Source organism: Cydia pomonella, chromosome 10 (genome assembly GCF_033807575.1).
Source record: "Cydia pomonella isolate Wapato2018A chromosome 10, ilCydPomo1, whole genome shotgun sequence".
NCBI classification, from domain to species: domain Eukaryota; kingdom Metazoa; phylum Arthropoda; class Insecta; order Lepidoptera; family Tortricidae; genus Cydia; species Cydia pomonella.
In genome coordinates, this window is record NC_084712.1 from 22,834,302 (window position 1) to 22,856,404 (window position 22,103).

The 22,103-nt window shown below is 35.6% G+C and overlaps 1 protein-coding gene across 2 annotated transcripts in view; it reads right to left on the reverse strand.

The window, feature by feature from the left end:
- Positions 1 to 22,103, reverse strand: part of LOC133522443 (homeobox protein unc-4-like) — a 69,879-nt gene that overhangs the window by 7,109 nt on the left and 40,667 nt on the right. For both annotated transcript variants that reach the window (XM_061857798.1, XM_061857797.1), the window contains exon 2: positions 17,100 to 17,269. In XM_061857798.1, the coding sequence (XP_061713782.1) occupies positions 17,100 to 17,269 (170 nt within the window). The remainder of the gene's footprint in view (positions 1 to 17,099; positions 17,270 to 22,103) is intronic.

The window sequence follows — 22,103 nt, forward strand, 5'->3', positions numbered from 1 at the left end:
TACTGTTTTTTTATTTCTTGTAAAATTATTAGTTGTGACTTATTTATGTTTTGAAGAAAAATACTACTTGTATTTTTCTTTATTTTCCTCGTATTCTAAATGATACTTTTCATTTCAGCCTCGGAATATTGGTGCTCTCACTGTGTTCGAGCGGCAAACTACCTCGGCAGAAATGACTTCCATTCATCCCTTGGTGTTAACCTACTGATAATTGACCCCGGTTCACCGAGCACAACACTCCAGACAATTTTTTCATCACTGCAACTTTTTCTCCGACACTAAACACTTTATTACGCCATCTAATTAGCCCTGACTCTGACTTGATAGTTTATGATTAGACTAAGAGCTTTCACATTGCCCGATCTGATATCGGATGTCGGATACGACTTTAATGAAACAAAAGGAAAAAAGTGCCTTTTTATATTTTTTTATACGTTTAATCATTGTTTGTTGTTCAAAAGAAAGCGTTGATACGAGAATTTTAACGACTTGATGTATCCATTGACTTATTATTACTTCGTAAACACCAGCTCGAACATTACGAAGTGAGCCAGGGGGCCTACTGCGAAAATCGAAATTCGCAAATTGCGGGAATTTTCTCTTTTACTCTCACTAAGACGTAATTAGAGTGACATGGAAAAATGCCGGCAATTGATGAACTTCGATTTTCGCGGTTGTACCCCAGTTCACTAATTTTACCCTCTGGGTAGGTCAGATGGCAGTCGCTTTCGTAAAAACGAGTCACTACGCCAAATTTAGGGATTAGTTGTCAAGCGGACCCCAGGCTCCCATGAGCCGTGGCAATATGTCGGGACAACGCGAGGAAGAAGAGTAGCCCAGTTCACTGGTACTAAAATGGCGTTTGTGCACATTTTGGCTGATTGATTGATTATTTATTCGTCAACACTAGGTTTATGAAGTGTATATGTAACCGCATTAGATGTTAACATTATGCCTACATATTGGCATACACATTGGTGTACATATTCGCTCGGTATTATATGAAGGCCTATCCTAGAAAGGATGGGTGACGATCGGGCAGTCAAAAGGGCTTACTTGAGTGGACCAACTGGACGCCGTCCTGTTAGTCATCCTAAATATCGTTGGGCGGATGGAGTGGAGGCAGATCTCCGTGAGCTCGGCGTCAGCGAAAGCTGGCGCGAGTCCGCTCTGGACCGAGCAAAGTGGCGTGCTCTTGTGTTGGAGGCCAAGACTCATTTTGGGTCATCGCGCCAGCCAAGTAAGTAAGTATCCTTACTTTTGAAATCTTTGGATGTATAGCGCGTTTCTTCCAGCTGTTTTCTCCAGAGGTCATCCGACTTCCGATATCGTATCGGACAATGTGAAACCGTTCTAATTATGACTTTATAGATTTACGAATTATTGTGAAGATGTATTGTTCTTGAAATGTTGTCACACGGTGTGTTTGTAGACGAAGTGGGTAAAGTAAGAGAAATTGATAATCTCGGAGTCTGCGGGGTTATTTAGGAAATATAACTATCCATTTTATTCTAGCGTTTATAGAGGGAATATATCTCCCACCTGATTTGGAATTGTATTTCAAAGTGATAGGGTTCAATTTTGCAATTCCTGACACCCATAGCTTATAAGGTTAAAAATTGTACATTACACTTGTTTTTAAATTAGGGATTAGGGTTTTTACTATCGAGCTCTTTTATTATTATTTGTATGTCTTTCCATATCTCAGGACCATGGGGTCCCGGACCTTTGGGAGGCATGCGTGGGGCCGAAGCCAACAGCGCAGAGGCCCTTTTAGACAAATTCTATGTTATGTAATACACCAGCTAGAACCCATTCACGGGTACAAATAGATTATTATTATTTAAACTTTATTGCACAATAAAAATAAGTACAAATGGCGGACTTAATGCCTTAAGGCATTCTCTACCAGTCAACCATAGGGCAAAACTGAAATTCTCGAATGTGGGTGCAGTGAGAAAAATAATTCCAAAAAAATATCAGTAATTTAAAAAAACTATTTACAATTTTGGACATTAATAGCATTAATCGATCTTAATAGGAAAAAAAAGTGTACCAAGTTCATATTTTTATCGTTCCTTTCCGTAACCGTTATATAAAATATAGGTATGAAAAATGGTAACGAAATGGAAATAAAAATCTTAAGACACATTTTTTCTCATATCAAGATCGAAAGAGCGCATAACTCTGAGTAGACTTAACAGACATAAAAATAGACTGAGTAGACACAAAAATTCCCAATTCTGAAAAAAAGTGTAGTTTACAACTTTAAATAAAATCGCCCTTACAATTAAGTACAGTCACGTCTGAAAATATCGACACGAACAAAGTCCCAGAAATTTGTATACACGATCTTATTGCCCGTATATGAAGATGTGAGTATAAATATTTTTGTCACTATCGTCCGTATGAATATTTTTAGACGTGACCGTACGTAGTACACAGAACACCAACATTAATCAATACCAAGCAATAAACAACAAGAAATATTTCCCAAAACCACATTTTCCAAGATAAATCAAATCCAAGCGAAACATGCCAATACTCCCAAAGGAGCCTGTACTAATGGTCTCCCCTCAGAGGGAGGGGCTCATTAGAGGGAGGGGGGAGGGACGCCATTACGTGGCTGTTTCGATTCTATTCCGTTTCTAATCAGTGGTGTGATTTGTCGATGAATCAAAAGTGTAAAAGTGAGGTTAGGATAACAGTTTTCTTGTTGATTTAGGTAAGTTAATATTTTGATAAAATTTGGTAACGTTTCCTATTATAGACAATATAAGCGTATTTTCGCCGTATATTCGACAATATCTAAAAAAAAAGAAAAAGTTTTTTTTTATATCTTTTTCTGAGTTAGATACTTTTTTTTAACGGATTACGTGTTTACTCCGTCTAATAAGGAGCCTCTTCAAACTTGCAAAATGTTATCAAAATCTGACGAAAAAGAAACAAATAAAAATGGGCACATTTACATTGTTATTACCTTAATTTCCATAAAACCCCGTCGCTAAAGCTAAAACCCGAATAACCCGATCACTCCCCGAAATAACGACACCCTTTTGTTTACAATAAAATAACGCAAAAAAGAACAATAACCAATTTGTCTACCGGCCCCAAAATCAGATACACATCAATTACATCCCAAAATACACCTAACCACTAATTTCTATCCAAGCTAAAACGTCATAAGTCACTTAAAACACGTTGATAACATGACGTTTATACTTAGAATATCATCAAATAATCCAATTAAAAGCAAAAAGTATTACATGCTCACGCATTGCGTAGATACAGGACTTTTTAATTTGACAGGATTATACGAAAAGGCGTTTTTCCAAGGGTAACTGTAAATACGGTGAATACATGGGGGGAAAATTCTTATTTACACGAAGGGGAGCGTCGGCAATTGGACGATACGATTTCCACAAATGGTTTTCGTATGAATCTCGTTTTTTGGGCTGTTTAAGGCAATTCGCAGGGGTGATAGTTGGGTTTAAACAAGTATGTTGGGGTTGGAAGGTTAAGCGAAAGTGCCGACGTGAATTGTTGTGTTGACAGCTGTAAAAATAGTCTGATGGTGTGTGTGTGTTCAAGAAAGTCTATTCGGGAAAGTGGAGGTAAGGAATGGAATATGGAAGGTAGAGGCAAGGAACAGAATCTCCTTAGGCAGAACTGTTGCTAAAGTGTCCAGCTGTCAGCTATAAATAATAGTTCCAAATCTATTCAGAGTAGCGCTAGAGTAGCTAAGAACCTAGCCGTTATTGACGGAGTGAAGTGCGCTGTCTATGCCACCTATTTATTATTTTTTGTCGGACACTTTTTGGTATATGGAGATTCTGTTCTTGCATCTACCTTCCATAGAATGGAATCTCCATATACCAAAAAGTGTCATCAAAAAACCTTAAATAGGTGGCGCTACAATACCTAGAATACTTGAAAAAAAAAACAAATCATAGACAGCGCACTTCACTCCGTCAATAGCGCCTAGGTTCTTAGCTACTCTAGCGCTACTCTGCACTCTGGAGAGATTTGGAACTATTATTTATAGCTGACAGCTGGACACTTTTGCAACAGTTCTGCCATAAGAGATGTCACTCCTTTTAATCCCACACTCAAATCCTATTCGTGATTCAGAATTTGAATGAAAATAACAACTTGTGTTATGTGGATAGTTATTATTATCCAGAAATATAAATACAGAGTATAATTATGAAATAATTGAGGGTATATATTGAGAAACCCTCCTTCTTAATTTGTTTGAGGTTTATTTCCAGATTCGTCTGAAAATTTTTCGAGATGAATTTTGTTAAAAGAACGAAATAAATAGGTATGTTGAATATACGGTCCGGTTTTTCATAAAGTTATGTAAGTATCATTATACTCGTACCATTTACCCATGACCCGCCACAGTTTTTGCTCAAAAAAAGATTTACTACTAAGGACTAGGCCTCGTTGGGATTAGTCCGGTTTCCTGCCGATTTTTTCCTTCACCGAAAAGCGACTGGTAAATATCAAATGATACAATCTTGTACATAAGTTCCGAAAAACTCATTGGGTTTGAACCCGCGACGTCCGGATTGCAAGTCGCACGCTCTTACCGCTAGGCCACCAGCGCTTCTAGTCGTATAGTGCAATAGGTAACTTGTGTACAATACAATTATAACATACCTAAATAGTGCATTAGTCCGAAATCTGGCTGTAAACAAGCCATTTTTGGGTTAGCAATTAAGAAACATGAAACTGCGATTAATTTAATGTTTAGAGTTAAAAAAACCGGCCAAGAGCATGTCGGGCCATGCTCAGAGTAGGGTTCCGTAGTTACTCTTCCGTCACAATAAGCTAAACTGGAGCTTAAAGTATGGTAGATTGTTAACCAAGGGATGAACTGTGGGTGTACGTCTTTTTACTATGAAGGGGAAACTTTTTGCGATAACTCAAAAACAGCTAAACTGATCATATCCGCTATAGTTTTCATTTAATGTTTTTCTTAAGCTCTACTTCCAAGATTTTTTTAATATTTTATGGACCTATGGTTCAAAAGATAGAGGGGGGGGGGGACACATTTTTTTTTCTTTCGGAGCAATTATCTCCGAATATATTCACTTTATCAAAAAATGTTTGTTGAAGACCCCTATTAGTTTTGAAAGACCTTTCCAACGATATCCCACACTGTAGGGTTGAAGCAAAAAAAAAAAAATCCACCCCCACTTTACGTGTAGGGGAGGTACCCTAAAAAAAAAACATTTTTTACATTTTATTGTACGACTTTGTCGGCTTTATTGATTTATATATCCATGCCAAATTTCAGTTTTCAAGCACTAACGATCAAGGAGCAAAACCTCGGACAGACAGACAGACAGACGAACATGGCGAAACTATAAGGGAGGAACCCTTGTTGACTACGGAACCCTAAAAAAGGTATTTAGATAGTTATATATCTTCTCACATTGATCTTTCACAAAGCTAAAATTGTGCACATCATGTCTGAGCCCTAATTTATATGAAAACCCGCTGAATAACCCAACAAACGACATATAAAACCTTAAATTATTGTGTTCAACGCGAGCTTCACACGTAAAACACATTTTTATTCGATACACACCGCTGTATTTCAGAGCAATAACGCTATCTCTTTTCTTTCAACTTTTTAAATTGATATTGGAAGTGTGAGATAGAGACAGATATAAATTTCACATGCTCACGCAAAACGGCTAACACGGATCAAAGACATGTATACAAGTTTCGCCGTTTTACAACGAGGTAAGGTCGAATAGTGTATACATGTATATGGCGCGTGCGTTTCGTTTGACGCAAAATTTGGTTAGGGTTGTCTCTGAGGGGGTGTTGTTTTGATTGGAGTAATTGAACTGTCAATTGAATGGTTCGTCGGTTGAATGGTAGACTGCTTTATAGCTATTGTATCTTCAAACAATTTTATTAGTTTGATTAATCAAACAAGCGAACAATTTTAAATGGAGACTTGGCAGGCACATACATGTTAGAGGGTGGGTAAATCTTTTTGTTAATCTGAAGTTTAAGGAGTACTGATGTGCCGATGGAAAGTTTCCGAAATTGCGATATTTCCACGAGGTATGAATTCGGAAACTTCTTATATTTTTGTATGGGAACCTTTTCTATTTCCATTATGAAAGTTTCCCTTGTTTCCTGTGAAATGTTCCTGATATTTCCAAGCACTTTTCCAACGTTTTGGAAACTTACCGCAGTTTGTACATCTGTATTCAGGATTTTTTTGATATATTTAATAACGCTTAGAGGCGCAATAAAAACGTATAAGAACTTGTCTGTAATTAAAGTTACCTACTCATTAAATTCTAAGAAAAGAGATTGTATGAATGTCTAAAAAAAACTGTATTTCTGTCAATAACAATGTGACATATTTTTATTATTTGAAAACTGAAATAGAACGGGAAAATGCCATAAATTCATTAAAAGAAAACTTTGGTTTAGAACTAACGAAAATTTACACGTTTTATACTACTATAAAGTAAACATTGTGTATTTTAAATTATTATAATAACAATAAAACTCCTACCACTTGATGAGCGAAGTTATTTAAGTAGGTATTCAAATAGCTTCATTTGAACATTTTGCAGTGAGCTAAAATTCGCTGATTTACAAACTTGGCAAAACATCTTTTACTACAACTTGTAGCCTTATTATTAATGACAATAAAGATTCCATTACAGATTGTGCACTATTTAATTATAGTATCTACAGAACGCTGCATGCCGCAAAGCTGCATTAAATCACTTTAATACGGGCATTACATTTTCAAGTGAGAAGATTATTCAAGTGCGATAATTTGCCGCCGTTGGCAACCCTACGAACAGGCTCCATGTCTATCTTTTACTGTAAGCCTAGGGCGATTCATACCAACGAGAAAACAGGACAGGGAATATATATAAAGTTACGCGAGTAAAAGGGACGGAGAGGAATCCTTAAATTTTATATTCTATCCGCATTTTGTCGCCTAAGCGTTCCATTTAGTGTTCCATATTTAAACGCGCTTTTTTCTTTTTTCTTTTCAACCAAGCGAAGGATGTAACTTTTTTCTAAGGTTTCCAGCCAGCAACGGATGTGTTCGGAATACTGATGTGTACTGTTAGGGAATGAAATTGGCATATAAATGTAAATTTTATGCTATGAATTTTAAAATGGACTCGATACTTCCGTGGTTCCAAATTTGGCGGAGGGATGAAATTAGATTAGAATACGGCGGCTTCGGTAAAACATGGAGTTTTAAAGGTTTGCATGATGTCTTTATGAAATTTGGTGGCCATTATTTTGGATATTATCTTTAGGAAGATAAATTGTTTGTGTGAAGTTAATATAGATTTTAAATCACACCTAAGTACCTAAACATGTTTGTGTTATACGTAATAGAAAGGTAATCAACCAAACTTAGTTAACAACTCTATAAGTATTTTATGTCTCGAAGCTTAAGTGATCAGAAATGATCGACGATCAGAAAAATTAAAACATCAAACGGAACTATAAAAATAGATATCAGAAAAAGAACAGCAAAATAACCTCTAGACCTCGAGCGAACGCAGGAAAATAGAGAAATGGAAGAGGAAAAAATCCACTTTACAGACGCAAACAACTCACTTTAACTTTATTGAGCTGTAATCGAATTGTGACGTCCCTGCTCGCCGGCGGGGAGGGAGCCGCGCGATCTGTAGCCGTCCTTATCTGACCCGCGCATTTAAATCTATGCTATTCAATCGTGCCGTCTCGCTCGTGTCCCAGGGGTGCCGCCGAGATTGCAATCTTTTGATTTATACCAACTATTAGGAGAGCGGCGGGATAGTCTGTCTCTCGAACGAGATCTGCCGATAAGTGTGTAGCGCTCACTACTGAAGAAGCAGAATACATGGCCTTCGTATAGAAGATAAGCCATTTTGATTTTAACGGTTCTGTTGCATACTGTTCGCGTTAGTACTTATTATACGAATGGTTGTACTGATCCACAGTGAATAAGAGCATGTTTACCGACAAATGAACTAAATAATAAGAGGTATTTCTTTTCATTTGTCAGCTTCGGTATTGATGGGTGTAACGCTTCATTTGACTTCTTGTTTTATTAGTAGCTGGCTTAATGTTATAAATTACTGTTGTGTGTGTGAAGTCACTGATGCACTGGGCTGTAGCCCAACCTTGTACAATAAGAAGTTCGTGCCTACAGATGTGGACCTTGCGGAAAGTTTTTAAATAGTTGGAAAAGTTCTCGGAAATATCAGGAAGCAAAGAAAACTTTAATTTTACAAATAAAAAATTTCGATTTTCATAAAAAAGAGAGAGATATGAACACTGTGAATGTCATCTCACTTTGTGTGGTAGGGCACAGCACAGCGGATGTCATTCCAGATCTAGAGCAGAGCCCAACTAGGGAAGTACCTCCATTTTACAGAAAAACACAGCCAAACAACACTAGACCATACTCATAGTATTGTGTTCCTGCCGGTGAGTAAGGTTGTCAGAGCTCAACGAGGGTGCAGAGTGTTAGGGTCGGCAACGCGCATGTAACACATCTGGAGTTGCAGGCGACTATAGCCTACGGAGACTACGGCGACTAGGCGGGCCGTATGCTTGTTAGCCACCGACGTAGTATAAAAAAGAGATGTTCGTAATTTTTTTCTATGTGGACATTTCGTGGTTCGGAAAAGTTTCCGATCGCACATTAGTAGTATTAGTACTTGTCCCTAAAGTGGTGATGATATTTCCATTCGCCTTTACATTTACCCACGAGTGAAGAACGTTGTTTATATAAATGCCAACAATTTTGATATAGGCATGTAAGTTACCTATACATGCATACCTACAGGCATACATATACGTAGTAGGTACAGGGTACATACATAGGAATATCGAAAAAATAACGACGTCAAAAAATCGTGCTCAATTTCCTCTCCGAGTTTAGCGAAAATCCCTCAAAACACCTGCAACCAAGCTGCAAATTTGGACCTCAAACCAACTCAAAACATTTTTTTCTGTATGTTACCTACATGTGAAAACTCTTGATATATTAACACGGGTTTAACCTCAATTTTTCCGTTCTAGTTACAAAATTGGTCCCAGGTAAACACTTCTGACCGAAGGTCCCCGCCGGATGGTTAAGGTCGGCAAGGGAGAACCCTTTATCAACTAGAATAAAAAGAGCGTAACTGTTTGTAAGTGTGGTTCCTCAATTCCAGCCATTAACTAGCAAGTTGCTTGAGCATCACTTTCTATAGGAGTTAGAAGAGTTAGTATTTTTTTAATACTTTGAAGGACAATTTCTTCCAATAGGTTGAGTTTGGGCAGCTAAAAAAATACGTGTCCGTTATTTTAGATTACTCTATAACATATATAAAAATATAAATCTAATCGGAACCGGACAGTTGGGTACCTTTCCTGGTTAGTTTAGATATTGTTATTAATGTACTAGTGTTTAACTATAATTTCTATAATTACCATTGTAAAAAATTAATTAGCTTAAGTTTTAAATGAATAAATATTATCTTATCTTATTAATTAGGGTCGATTAAACAATATTTCTACCTACTGGCTAACCTGAGAAAAGACATAAAATCTAGACCATATAGACTGTAACCCTCTATCTTGCAAAATCATATCTAATTCATAACTCTTCTAAATCCAAATGACTGACATATCTTTATGACACAATAGTTCTAACCAATGATTATTTAAACCTTATGCTCGCATGACATGACTAATCGCAGTGATATGTCTAAACAAATAATTACTATAATTCATAGCGATCACTAATTAAAAGGTCACGGTTTAAGTTTGACCCTTAGCACTGTCTAGACCTATCTGTCAGTTTGATCTGTCAAGTTTTTTTTGACGCCTCGAAATTGTAGGTAACCTAAAATTAATTTAAAAGGATGAATCATTGTTGTGCTGTTTATAACAATTTAACAATTGGGTACTTGACACATGTTGAATATTATAACAAAATTTAGTTAAATGGATAGAAAATGAGCCATCCATTATAAAAAAGTAAAATTTAAAAAATTATATTGAGATAGTAAAAAAATACAAGGCTCCGAAATCTTAAAAAAAAAATTGTCTTTTAAAAATTGAAAAGAAAACGGTACCATTCGATTCCTTACATTTTATTGAAAAATAAATTGTATGACAACTATACACATAAACGCAATATTTCAGGGTCAAAATGGCAATTTCCTTGATCTTCCATACATTTAGGACAGACTTATATGATGTGACGTCACATCACCTTATCATTTTGAGGCTTTCAGCCGACGAGTGCGAGCGTCAGACTTTAACTCTCATTTCTGACCTTTGTGTTGCTTAAATGCCATGAGTCCTATACAGACATTTGACCCTCAGGAAAATCAAGATCGTTTGACATTATTTACAAAAAACAGTCAAGTAGCCAATTTGAGATAATATTATCAGAGGAAATCCTAAGGGTCTGTTTTACACAGTCTGATAGCTAATTATCAAATAAATTGACTGCCAGATAAAACTTCCTGCAAAACTTAGCACTTTATCTACCAGTTAAGCTTATTTGAAGATTGTTAAACGCCAACGATGACTTTATTCGTCAGATAAGTGGCAAGTAGCTTATTCAGAACTTTACTTGGACATTGTTGACGACCAGTTTGGCCTAGTGGATAGTGACCCTGCCTACGAAGCCGATGGTCCCGGGTTCAAATCCTGGTAAGGACATTTATTCCTGTGATGAGCATGGATATTTGTTCCTGAGTCATGGGTGTTTTCTATGTATTTAAGTATTTATAAATATTTATATATTATATATATCGTTGTCTAAGTACCCTCAACACAAGCCTTATTGAGCTTACTGTGGGACTTAGTCAATTTGTGTAATAATGTCCTATAATATTTATTATTATTATTGTAAAACAGGCCCGTCTAATTTGTTAATGTATCTAACCGATATCCCTAGAAAACCAAATATTTCTAATTTGTTTTATAATTTTTGTTAGGTTATATTAGGGTCATTTTATTTAATATTCTACAGTCCCCATCAGATATGTCGGAGCGGCCCAGGTGCTCACAAATATCTGAACACGCCTCTATTGCCAAGGCGCTAGAGTGCGTGTTCAGATTTTTTGGGAACCTCGCTTATTTTTCAGATTTGAGATTTTTTTTGTTATTTCTACCCCAGAAGGACGAGCTCTTTTGATCCGAATAGGAGAAAAAAAAACATACAATTTTCTTTGCTTCCATTTCGTTACTGTCATAAAAATTCTATTAATAGATATTGAAGCGGAATGGAAACACAAATCTCGGGACACTTTTTCTTCGTCACAAAAGCCCGTGATTTTGAGTAATACTTAACACAAATATTTAAAAAAAATAACAAAATTAAATAAAACGACACATATAAAATTATAAAATTGTTCTCTAGTCTATGTCAAGATATTTTTTTTACCTAATGTGTTTCAAAGATCCATCTCCATTAACAAACAGATGGATAGACAGATAATGTTTACACAAAAACTTGAGACACAAAAAAATAATAATAATAATAAATTCTTTTATTTCAGATACTATCTATGCGATCCATAATTACACAATCATTAATATTATAGCAATTTTGATACAATTAGCTAGACAAAATATAAATTAATAAAAAACAAAAATACATTAAAATTACAATACTTACTTAATTACTTGCACACATAAAATTAAAAATTAAAACGAATAACATACAATCAATCCCCAATCATACAAAAAAAAGAATTCCGTAACTCGTATAAAATAAAATACTTACGTAAAGAAACCGTTATATAAGTTTTCGGAAGTGACTTAATAACCAAAACACGGGCGATAAAACAAAATTGCTTACGACAAACGAAGCGAAGCAAATGTTAACACACGCCATGACGCCACCCTTCCGACGCTTCGGTACAAGTTTTGTAACAAGTACAATGAATATTATACGTTGAAGACAGAGGGTTCGAAGTTGGAACACGCTCTGACATGACACTTTGAGTACAAAGATGTGTGTAACTTGTTCGTTGAGGGAATTACAATACAATTGACAACATTTCATATTTTTAAGTGCTACTTTTTAATGTCTACATCGAAAGAACGCACTAATTTAAGGTACCCGTTTTTTTTTTTATTTTGCGTAAGTCCTATATTTGTTATCTTTATTTAAAAATATCAAATTTTATTTATTCTAAAGAAATATTACAAAAGTAGAATATTATATTACACACAAATACAATTAGAAACAAATACACACAAAACAATAATATACAAATAAACTACGTGTACAATGCTTAATAAATATCTTATTCTAAAAGACCTCCGTAAGCTGCACCGGGTGCAAAGGTGCCCATCACACTTGCCTATATTTTGGTCATAAAATCTATTTATATTGTTACTTGAAACAAAAGGGCGTATGTAACAAACGTCATTTGTGAGAATGGTGACGTCACGGATCTGTTTCATACACTGGAAAAAACGTTGAATTAATTTACGTTTGAGCATAGACAACAGTGCGAGTGACACAACCTCAAACGTTAAAAATAAAATCACTAATTAACAAGTGTCACAAACGTCAAAACTCAAGTCAAACGATGGTTTTCATCCCGTTTTCAATGACAATGACAATGTCAACCCAATCGGAAGTCATTTTTTTGCTTGTAGTGGCAGAACTGAAGGAGCTGGGTGACGTCAATTTCAGTTTTAACTATTTTTAGAGATTTTGAATACAAAAATTCGTAAAAAATATATAAAATTTATTTTTTTGTAATCTACAGGAGCCCCTCTCGAAATGGTTTTCGATTTAGGGATATTGAAAATTTTGAAATGTTGTCAATTTATATTGAAATCTCATACAGTTCGGTCAAAATTATTTTCTGTTTAGTTTCTGACCATACTGTCTCGCGTATATATGTCTTCTATCAAATACATAAAAAACGTCGAGTGCATGGCAAATCTTCCTAGCTGTAGAATATAATTTAAATCAGAAAAAAAAATCATCTCATACAAAAAGCCGTTACATTTTTGCGGCGCCGAAAAACAAGACAACGAAAATTTACCCATAACGAGTAGGTTGTTGAATATAATCCATAATAACTAAAAAATCAAAATCAACATCAATTTTAATTTTGTTTCCGTAAAAATAAGTTATTTCTGTTGTTATAACCTTTTATCACATGTCCGAATATTATTATTTGCAAACAATAATAAATTGTAATTTAATGATAATCTGATTGAAACGTTTCATAATCTGATAGTTTATTTCTTTAGATTTGCACAGATTTACGGCCTGATTCGAACTTTAAGATAAGTCAAACATTTTTTTCGTATCTTAAAGTTCGAATCGGGCTGTTAGAATAGTATCGAATGTGCATAATTAAATTTAAATACTTAAGAATAATATTATAAAATGATCGTCTACGAGTAAAATGTATACATTTCATTACTAAATAAGTATTGGGCACAAAATACAACCAACTAGACTTAGACCACGCTAACTTCGGTCAAACTTGCCTGTAAGAATCTATACATATTTCTATTCCTATTAGCTCCATACTTGAAGTAGCACTTGGTATGAAAACTTAGCGTGGTCCGACTCTAGTATTCGAATTGAATCAACATGTAATTGGTATTTTTGTTTCTGAACTCAGCCCCAGATTAATACATATTGATTGAGTAAGATGTGTAAAATGTAAGACAATTTTGTACTGCGAATTTGACAGATAAACGAGATCGCGCAGTACAGCGCCATGGATTTTGGATGTTAAACTAAACAACACGTTTTTTTTTTCTATTACCATCATTTCTCTTTCGTATTACTAAGTATTTCATTTTCATTTCCGAACACAGCTCTGATCACTGTATTTTGATTTCCGAACACAGCCCCAGGTTTGACGAACCAAATCCTGCCAGTCAGCATGACGACAGGAAACGTCTAACAGGAAATTACAAGGGTGTTATGTTATGATGTAACTATTAGCACCAATCAACACTATGTCTAAAAAAATAATTGGATAACCGGGTGAAAGATACCCACCTATGTTTTTTGTAAGCTATGAATTAAGTAAGACAAGAGTTTTTCAACATAGCGAGTTGCGAGCTGTCTATAAAAGGGCAAATTTGATTTCGTTGTGTAATTTTTGTAATTTTCTCAATAAAAATCGATAGGAGGGCGCGAGGTATGAAGATTAATGGGGACTAAAAACAAACGTTATATACTCGTTCGCAACTTATCTTTCAATCCCCTTAGCAATGAGTAGAAAGACTGAACTGTCAATGTGGGGAGTCTTGATCCCAAATTTTATAATCGTTTGCAAGGAGTAAACTTCAGATATGCGTCGGAGCTGACACACACACACACACACACACACACACACACACACAAAACACAAACACACACACACACACACACACACACACACACACACACACACACACACACACACACACACACACAGTTTTTTCGTCAGATTTTGGATAAATTTGGCTGGTTTAAAAATCATTCTGGGCGGAATAAATACGAAATCTGTGATTATTATACCGTTGAGTTTCGTAACTCATAGGAAGATTTTAGGACAACGGTGAAATTGCGCTTATATAGTACATAAGGAGTGACGAAGCCCTAAAAGACCTGTCCGCTCTCGGAATACCCAACTGGCGTGAAGTGGCGCAGGATAGGGCAGAGGTGGCGCTCTCTTGTGTCACAGGCCAAGATCCTGTTTGGGTCACTGAGCCAGTGAAGTATAGTTGCGAATGCAACTTATTATTGTATAAAAATCAATGCAGTAGCTAAACGCAGCCGTCGGGCTCGGCTAGTATTCGGAGGCTTTTCAAAAGCACCAATAGGAGCGCTCCACATATCCTGTATCGCGGCCAATTAGAAGCATCTAAATTTAAACTACCTTTTTGTACTGATCATATATTGCAAATCACTCTTTCGTCATCCTCCATACTATCAATACCTACTTTCTACATTGAACCGTTTTGGCAAGAACCCTAAACCAGTACCTTTTGGAAGATTATAGGTACTTCACTTTATTATCAATCGAAGTTTTATTTAAGTCGTCGAGATCCTGACCTGCACGGCGGCTGCAGGAATAAAAAAATGACAGAAAAATAAAAATCGGCCCAAAGGGCTTGTTTAAATTAAAGAGTAAATATACAGGTAAACATTTATTATAAAAAAATAACAATTATTTTTGCCGTTTATGCTATTTCGAGCCTAAATATTTGCTATAAAGTAAGCAGATTATTCATAATGGGTTTATGTTATATTTTTTTATTGTATAAGAATATAGCAAAAATTAAAACAGAATAAATAATCTGTTTCTTTACTACATTTTCTGTCACCCTAAGTAGCTGTAAGTTTTTACTATAAAATAAAATAAAATAATAATAAAATTAACGCGTTTCGTTGACTGGACTAGCGGATATTTCCGTTCTGTTCCACGCTTCATCGCGATGTCTTTGTGTGTTAGCGTTTATGTCTTAATTACCGAGTGCACTCGTAAATGAGATTTATCTTGTGTCCTTGTGTAAGATATCTGTAAGTATTAGTGTTATATAACATTTTGTCTAACATATATCCGGAGCATAATTTCTGACATATGTCCACCACAAACAGCAGGCAAATGTCAGCCCTTATCATATATTTTCGGCGTTATCTTAGTAAATTTGTTTCGGATAGTCGGTTTTTACTGTTTAAATTTCATCAGCTTGTTAACATAGAACATAGACACGTAATTACTAATTATAGATAACCCCACAGAAATAAGTCAGGAGCTACAAAATTTGGGGATTTTGGGTGCCAATCTCTGTCAGTGTTTCTCGAAATTAATCAAGCAAACAACGTGTTTTAAACAATACAAACATTTGAGAAAAAATTGCTTGCTGCTAGAGGTAGACATTTGGCTGTTGGCAGAAATTATCTTTCTTATCTTTTGGTCACTTGCCAATCCTGAATAATATATTAATGAAAAAATATTTAATAATTTTTGCACTTAATATAATAAAAAATAGAAAAATTACGACCGGTCTGGCCTAGTGAGTAATGAATGATGCTATGAGGCCGATGGTCCTGGGTTTGAATCCCGGTAAAGGAATTTATTTGTGTGATGAGCATAGATATTTAATTTTGTTCCTTAGTCATGGATGTTTTCTATGTTATTAAGTATTTGTATATTATATATGTCGTTGTCTGAGTATCTACAACACAAGCCTTCTTGAGCTTACCGTGTATGTATATGTAATTTTATTTTGTTTATTATAATTTGCATGGTATTTTGTTTGGTTTTTGTGTATTTTTATAGGTTTCTTCACTGACTGGACTAGCAGAGCGTCTGCGATCCGTTCCACGCTTAGTTACTGCGTCCCGTGTTAGCGGTTACGTCTTAATTATCCGACTGCACTCGTAAAGGTGGTTATTGTTAATGTCGGAGGGTTATGGCCGTTTAGTCTCGCGACTGACTCATGAGTATAGTGAGTAATTAAATATTTATCTTTATTGTGTTAGTTTTATTCTTCTTCTTCCTCGCGTTATCCCGGAATTTTTGCAACGGCTCATGGGAGCCAGGGGTCCGTTTGACAACTAATCCCACGAATTGGCGTAGGCATTAGATTTTACGAAATCGACTGCCATCTGACCTTCCAACCCAGAGGGTAAACTAGGCCTTATCGGGATTAGTTCGGTTTCCTCAAGATGTTTTTATTGCAAATATAAAGTGAACTTGTTAAGATAATGTCTCTATACAAAAGGGTTTTCCCTCTGCAATGATTACACATACATACTGGCCTTAGCGTCTATTTCAGACGATCTATGGTGCAATGTCCGCAAAACATCTTTTTTGGTGACTGAAAAGACCGATGCGAGAGCGGCATACTTTGCGACGGAGCTGGCAAGGGAAGTTCGCGACGGACTGTGACGTTTCGCTACGGTGCCTTTTTTCCCTTTTGTATACCAGTGCCACAAACCAGGCCTCGTCGCAGAACTTGCGACTATCTCCAACGCACTTGCGCCACTCCGTTCGCTTCTCCGCAAGCTTCTCCCAGTTACGGTGGTCGATCTTAACAGCTGGAAAGCTGTTAATGTAGGTACTTACGGCTACTCTGCTCTCTTTAAGGTCCAGCCTCATAGCTAAGGCTTCTCTCATGAACACGTCAGGGTAGTGTGAAGCTAAGAAGGCCCGCTCCAGCTCTTCCAGCTGCCAGGAGTTGAAGTTGGTGCGCGAGCGCCGCCGTTTGCCACTGTCGCCGTCGTCGTCCACGCCACCTGGCGAGAAATACGTTGAGCTTAGACACTGTTTGAGAACTCTAAGAAAAAAAATACTTTCTATGGAAATATTTTAATTTGTGTTTTTTTTTACACGTCGGTGGCCAAGAAGCATACGACCCGCCTGATGGTAAGCAGTTTCCGTAGCCTATGTACGCCTGCAGCTCCAGAGGAGTTACATGCGCGTTGGACCCTAACACTCCGCACCATCGTTGAGCTCTGGCAATCTTACTCGCCGACAGGAACACAGCACTATAAGTAGGGTCTAGTGTTATTTGGCTGCGGTTTTCTGTAAGGTACTTCCCCAGTTGGGCTCCACTCTAGATCTAGAATGACATCCGCTGTGCTGTGTCCTACCACACAAAGGAAGATGATATTCACAAAGCCCATACCCCTCTTCATGTGTTATTTAAGGTAGATACACCACTACTTAACACAACACAAGCCTTATTGAGCTTACTGTGGGTCTTAGTCAATTTGTGTAATAATGTCCTATAGTATTTATTCTTTTTTTTATCATATTCAGTACCTATCACACAATATTAAGCACATTATCTAACGTGTCGGGCGAGCGACCTAATGCCCGGTATATTCAATCAAGTCGTAAAATCATTTTATGACACGTTTCAACTGATATTGCATTAGGTCATTCTTATTTATAATTTTATTATAAAATAACAACACGGTTTTATGACTTGATAGTATGTTTGATTCCTTGTGTAATTGTTTCTTATAGATAGAAGCTACATTGAACATTCAAAAGAATTAAATACATTTTTAATCAGACTTGCTCGAAAAAGAACTTATGTCATGCAGGTGTACTGAAGGACAAAGGCTTACATTGTTCCCGGGGGAGTTGTGGATTGTGGAAAAAAGCTATAACACTCTTTAATTTAATGAATGTTGGAAATGTCATCGTATTTAAGAATTATTTCGCTTAAAATTTACTTTTATTTTCGCAAGTGTGACGAAAAACATTGTGTGTATCTCCAGGGGTAAGAACATTGCAAACTCAGGTCTCACTTACCCCCCCTCGTTGCACAATGTACTTACAAAATGGCAGCGATTTTTCGTAATTCGAACAATTGTAGTAAACCGATATAAATGCAGTTGAGTTTTCTTTATAAGTTGTCAAATCAACACAAAACTGATTTGAAACATGTATATTTTATCATCCCAAATAACGAATAAAGATTTCAACGAAAGTTTACCTTTTAATTTTTTTATATCGACTACTATATCAGTCACGAATTTATTTAATGATTAAACGAACTTACCTTAAATGAAGTTCTATCATAATTTTACGAAGCGCCTCGTCACTAATCTCGAGGACGAGGCGCGAAGTATAATTCTAAATATTTGTCTATAACAGTTGTACATTTATTATATTAAGCAATCTCGAATTTAGACTCAATTTTATAATTCCGAAACTAAACACAAATTTTGTATAGCTCCACTCCTTAGCAGATGAAATCAAAGCAATTAAGATTACGCGTCGATATCCATAAAATATCTCAAACTTATTTATTATTATCTTTCTAATATTTCGTCGACTCAATTCAATAGATATCAATATACATTGTCTATGAAAAAGCAATCGCGCAGAGACAAATAAAGATGCTATCTCAGGCCATAAATAATAATAATTCGCTGTAGTAAGCTATCAGTCGCTTGTATCTAATAGAAATATGAATCAGACTTTTATTGAAATACATGATATAAACAGTTCCGTGTTTGTGAGCCAATTTGTGTAGTTGAGTTGCAAAATACACCTAATAGACTTAGTCGGGTCGATTTTTATCTGTAGGGCTAAGATGGTCGGCTCTTTATCATTTATCACCATGCCTGTCACGTTCTAACAAGTATATAAGTACGAAAGTGACGGGCGTATTGACAAGTGATAAAAATGGAGGTTTCGATAAAATTTGGTAAGTTTGAAGAGCTTCTCATTTTAGGCGGAGGTAAATACGAAAACCCAATTTGTGATAAAAAAAGTATGAATGTTTTTGTTGCGTTACGAAAATACCATACGTTTTCGTAACTATGATGAATATTCTTTAGTACTTTAAGGTGAAATTGCGTTTATATTGTAAAGTATTTATTTAAAACTTATTGCACAAAGATATACAATCACAAAAATACAAATACAAATTTAATAAAAGCGTACATAGTTATGATGCGGGGGATGGGGTCTCCGGGTCAGCAAAGAATAATGCCTGTGTTTGGAGGCACCGCTCTTCCCTTAGGTATATGAAAGTTACATACTTTAGTACAATTATGTATAAATGCCGGACTTAGTGTAAAAAGGCATTCTCTACCAGACAACCATATGGCCAAACAGAAACACTAAAAGTTGATGAAAGGAAAAACAAGCCATCCTCTGGAGTTGCAGGCGTACATAGGCTACGGAGACTGCTTACCATCAGGCAGACCGTATGCTTGTTTGCTACTGACGTATCATAAAAAAATCCAGTAAAGACAATGACAAAATACATTACATAAATCACCTAATTTTACACAAAAAAATTTCGCAATTTAATAAAAAAAGATAGTACAGTCAAGTGTAAAAATATGGGTGTACACATCTTACTGAAAAATATGTCCCATAGCATCTTATTCCAGTGTAATAAGAGCGTAGTACCATATTTCAATTCAATTTCAATTTCAATTATTTATTTGTATCGAATCTAGGGATATCCATATAGTGTTAGTACAGTACAGAGAATCTTAAAAAATAAATTGGGGTTAGTGACATAGAATTTACAAATAACTTAAAACACACACAGACATTGCACATTAAGACAACAACAAAAAGTATTATAGTAAAATAAATAAAATAAAATAAAATCTAGGCACTCTATTAGATGCACCATTTCTCAGCATCTGTTGCTGCCATATGCAGACTATTCCAATACTTTAGTAATGGTGCAGATGCATCTTACCTGCCAACGTTTTCAGGATACTATTGTTACAGCCACCCAGTCTCCGCATAAGTGACGCCGATCTGTTGCGTACAATCGCAAAAAAGTTGTCCGTGTGCGCCTCCGCGAACATAGCGGATGCACTATTTATGAGACGATTTATTCGATACATATTTTTGCACTTGACTGTACTACACAAATTGGCGCACAGACAGTTGTATTGCAAAATGCGCCTCATTGACTTAGTCAGGCTTTGGCTTTTCAGTAATCTAATTTGGCAATTATTTAACGCCTTTTATTCACCTACTTACGGTATTTATGTAACATGGATGCTTTATAATTTTTTACAGTACATATGGTGCTACTTTACCGCACTAGTGCGAATATTAGCATATTACGTTACTGTGTCGAACATTTAAAGGGCCATATGTACTGTAAAACGTTGTACGATACATGTGCGAATAGGTAATTCGCAACTCGTGTCGACTGTTTCCAATTTCCTATTTTTCGCACTTGTATCGTAATATTCGTAATGTACTATTAATGAGTACCTATACGAATTAATGAAATGGAATAAACGAAAAACTAAAACACACGAACGAAAAACTAAATCAGACAACGATAACTTGAATCTGGCATACTAATAATTTCGTAATGTTAAACCAATGTTTTAAATTGGGAAAAGATGCATCTAATCACTTTTTATTTGCCATTAGTTCTCAAGTAATTTTATTATGTACCATGTAATAGTAATATATAATTCTACCTACATTGTTGGAATTATTTAATTGACAAAAACTCCAAAAATACCTATTGGTAAACAAAGATTTCTGATTATGTTTAATTAGTTACCAATTAAATTTTTCTGTCATAAAAATAACTTAAACAATCTTGTACTATTAAATTATCTAATATGCTTCATTCCGTATGTACTAAAGTGTTATTCTTATTATAAATCAATTTAAAAAATCGTCTATCACAACCACAGACTAAAACAAAGCGTTATAATTAACTGTTCGAATTTATTAACCACATTACACCCCCAAATAGATACTTTCGCCCCCTCCTAAAACGCCAGACTAAATTAAACCGCGCCAAAACTGCCTATATTCACAAACTAGTATATTTTGAACTCTTATTACACTAGAAATATAAGTAATCAGGGGTCAGACTTAAACTGGTCGTATCTTAGTGAAGTATTGCTTTAGAATTGCGGTCTGCGGCCCAAGGCAGTCGTTTGTTTTAATACAATATCTCCTGTCTCGCTTGCTCTTGAAGGTTAGCGGGTAGTGTCGTCTCACTCGCGCTCAATTTGGTTGTTAAGGCGACAGCGCGTAACGCATTGGGGTGTTTTTAGGAGGAAAATTCATTTGGAAGCGTTTAGGTTCAGGGATATGATATTGATAGATATGTTAGTTAAATTGGAGTTTTTGTGTAAGTATCTATACAATTGGGGATCATATTAGAAGTATTTTACACACAGACAGAACATAGGCACCCATCTTCATATATGTCAAAAAATTCAAAATTCAAAAATTCAAAAATTTATTCTGCAAGTAGCCCTCAGGGGCTCTTTTACAAGTCAGTACAACATTATAGTAACATCATATAGTGACATGAAAAATACATAACAACATTTATAAATATAACAGCCAATACCTTGGTAAACATAACATTATAATAATCTTAAAATAAATAATTACTACAATACAATAGAGATGTATAGTCTCTATGGTTAAAAATACATTAAATCTGGAGATGTAAAAGGTCCCCAATGTCAGAGTACTAATAAGATTTGGAGGTGTAAAGTCTCTCCAAGTGTCAAAATAAAATTTATACTAAATAAATAAGCCGCGCCTGGACTATTAAGCAAGCAGTCTCATAAACAAATGCTACAGAATACCTAACTAGTA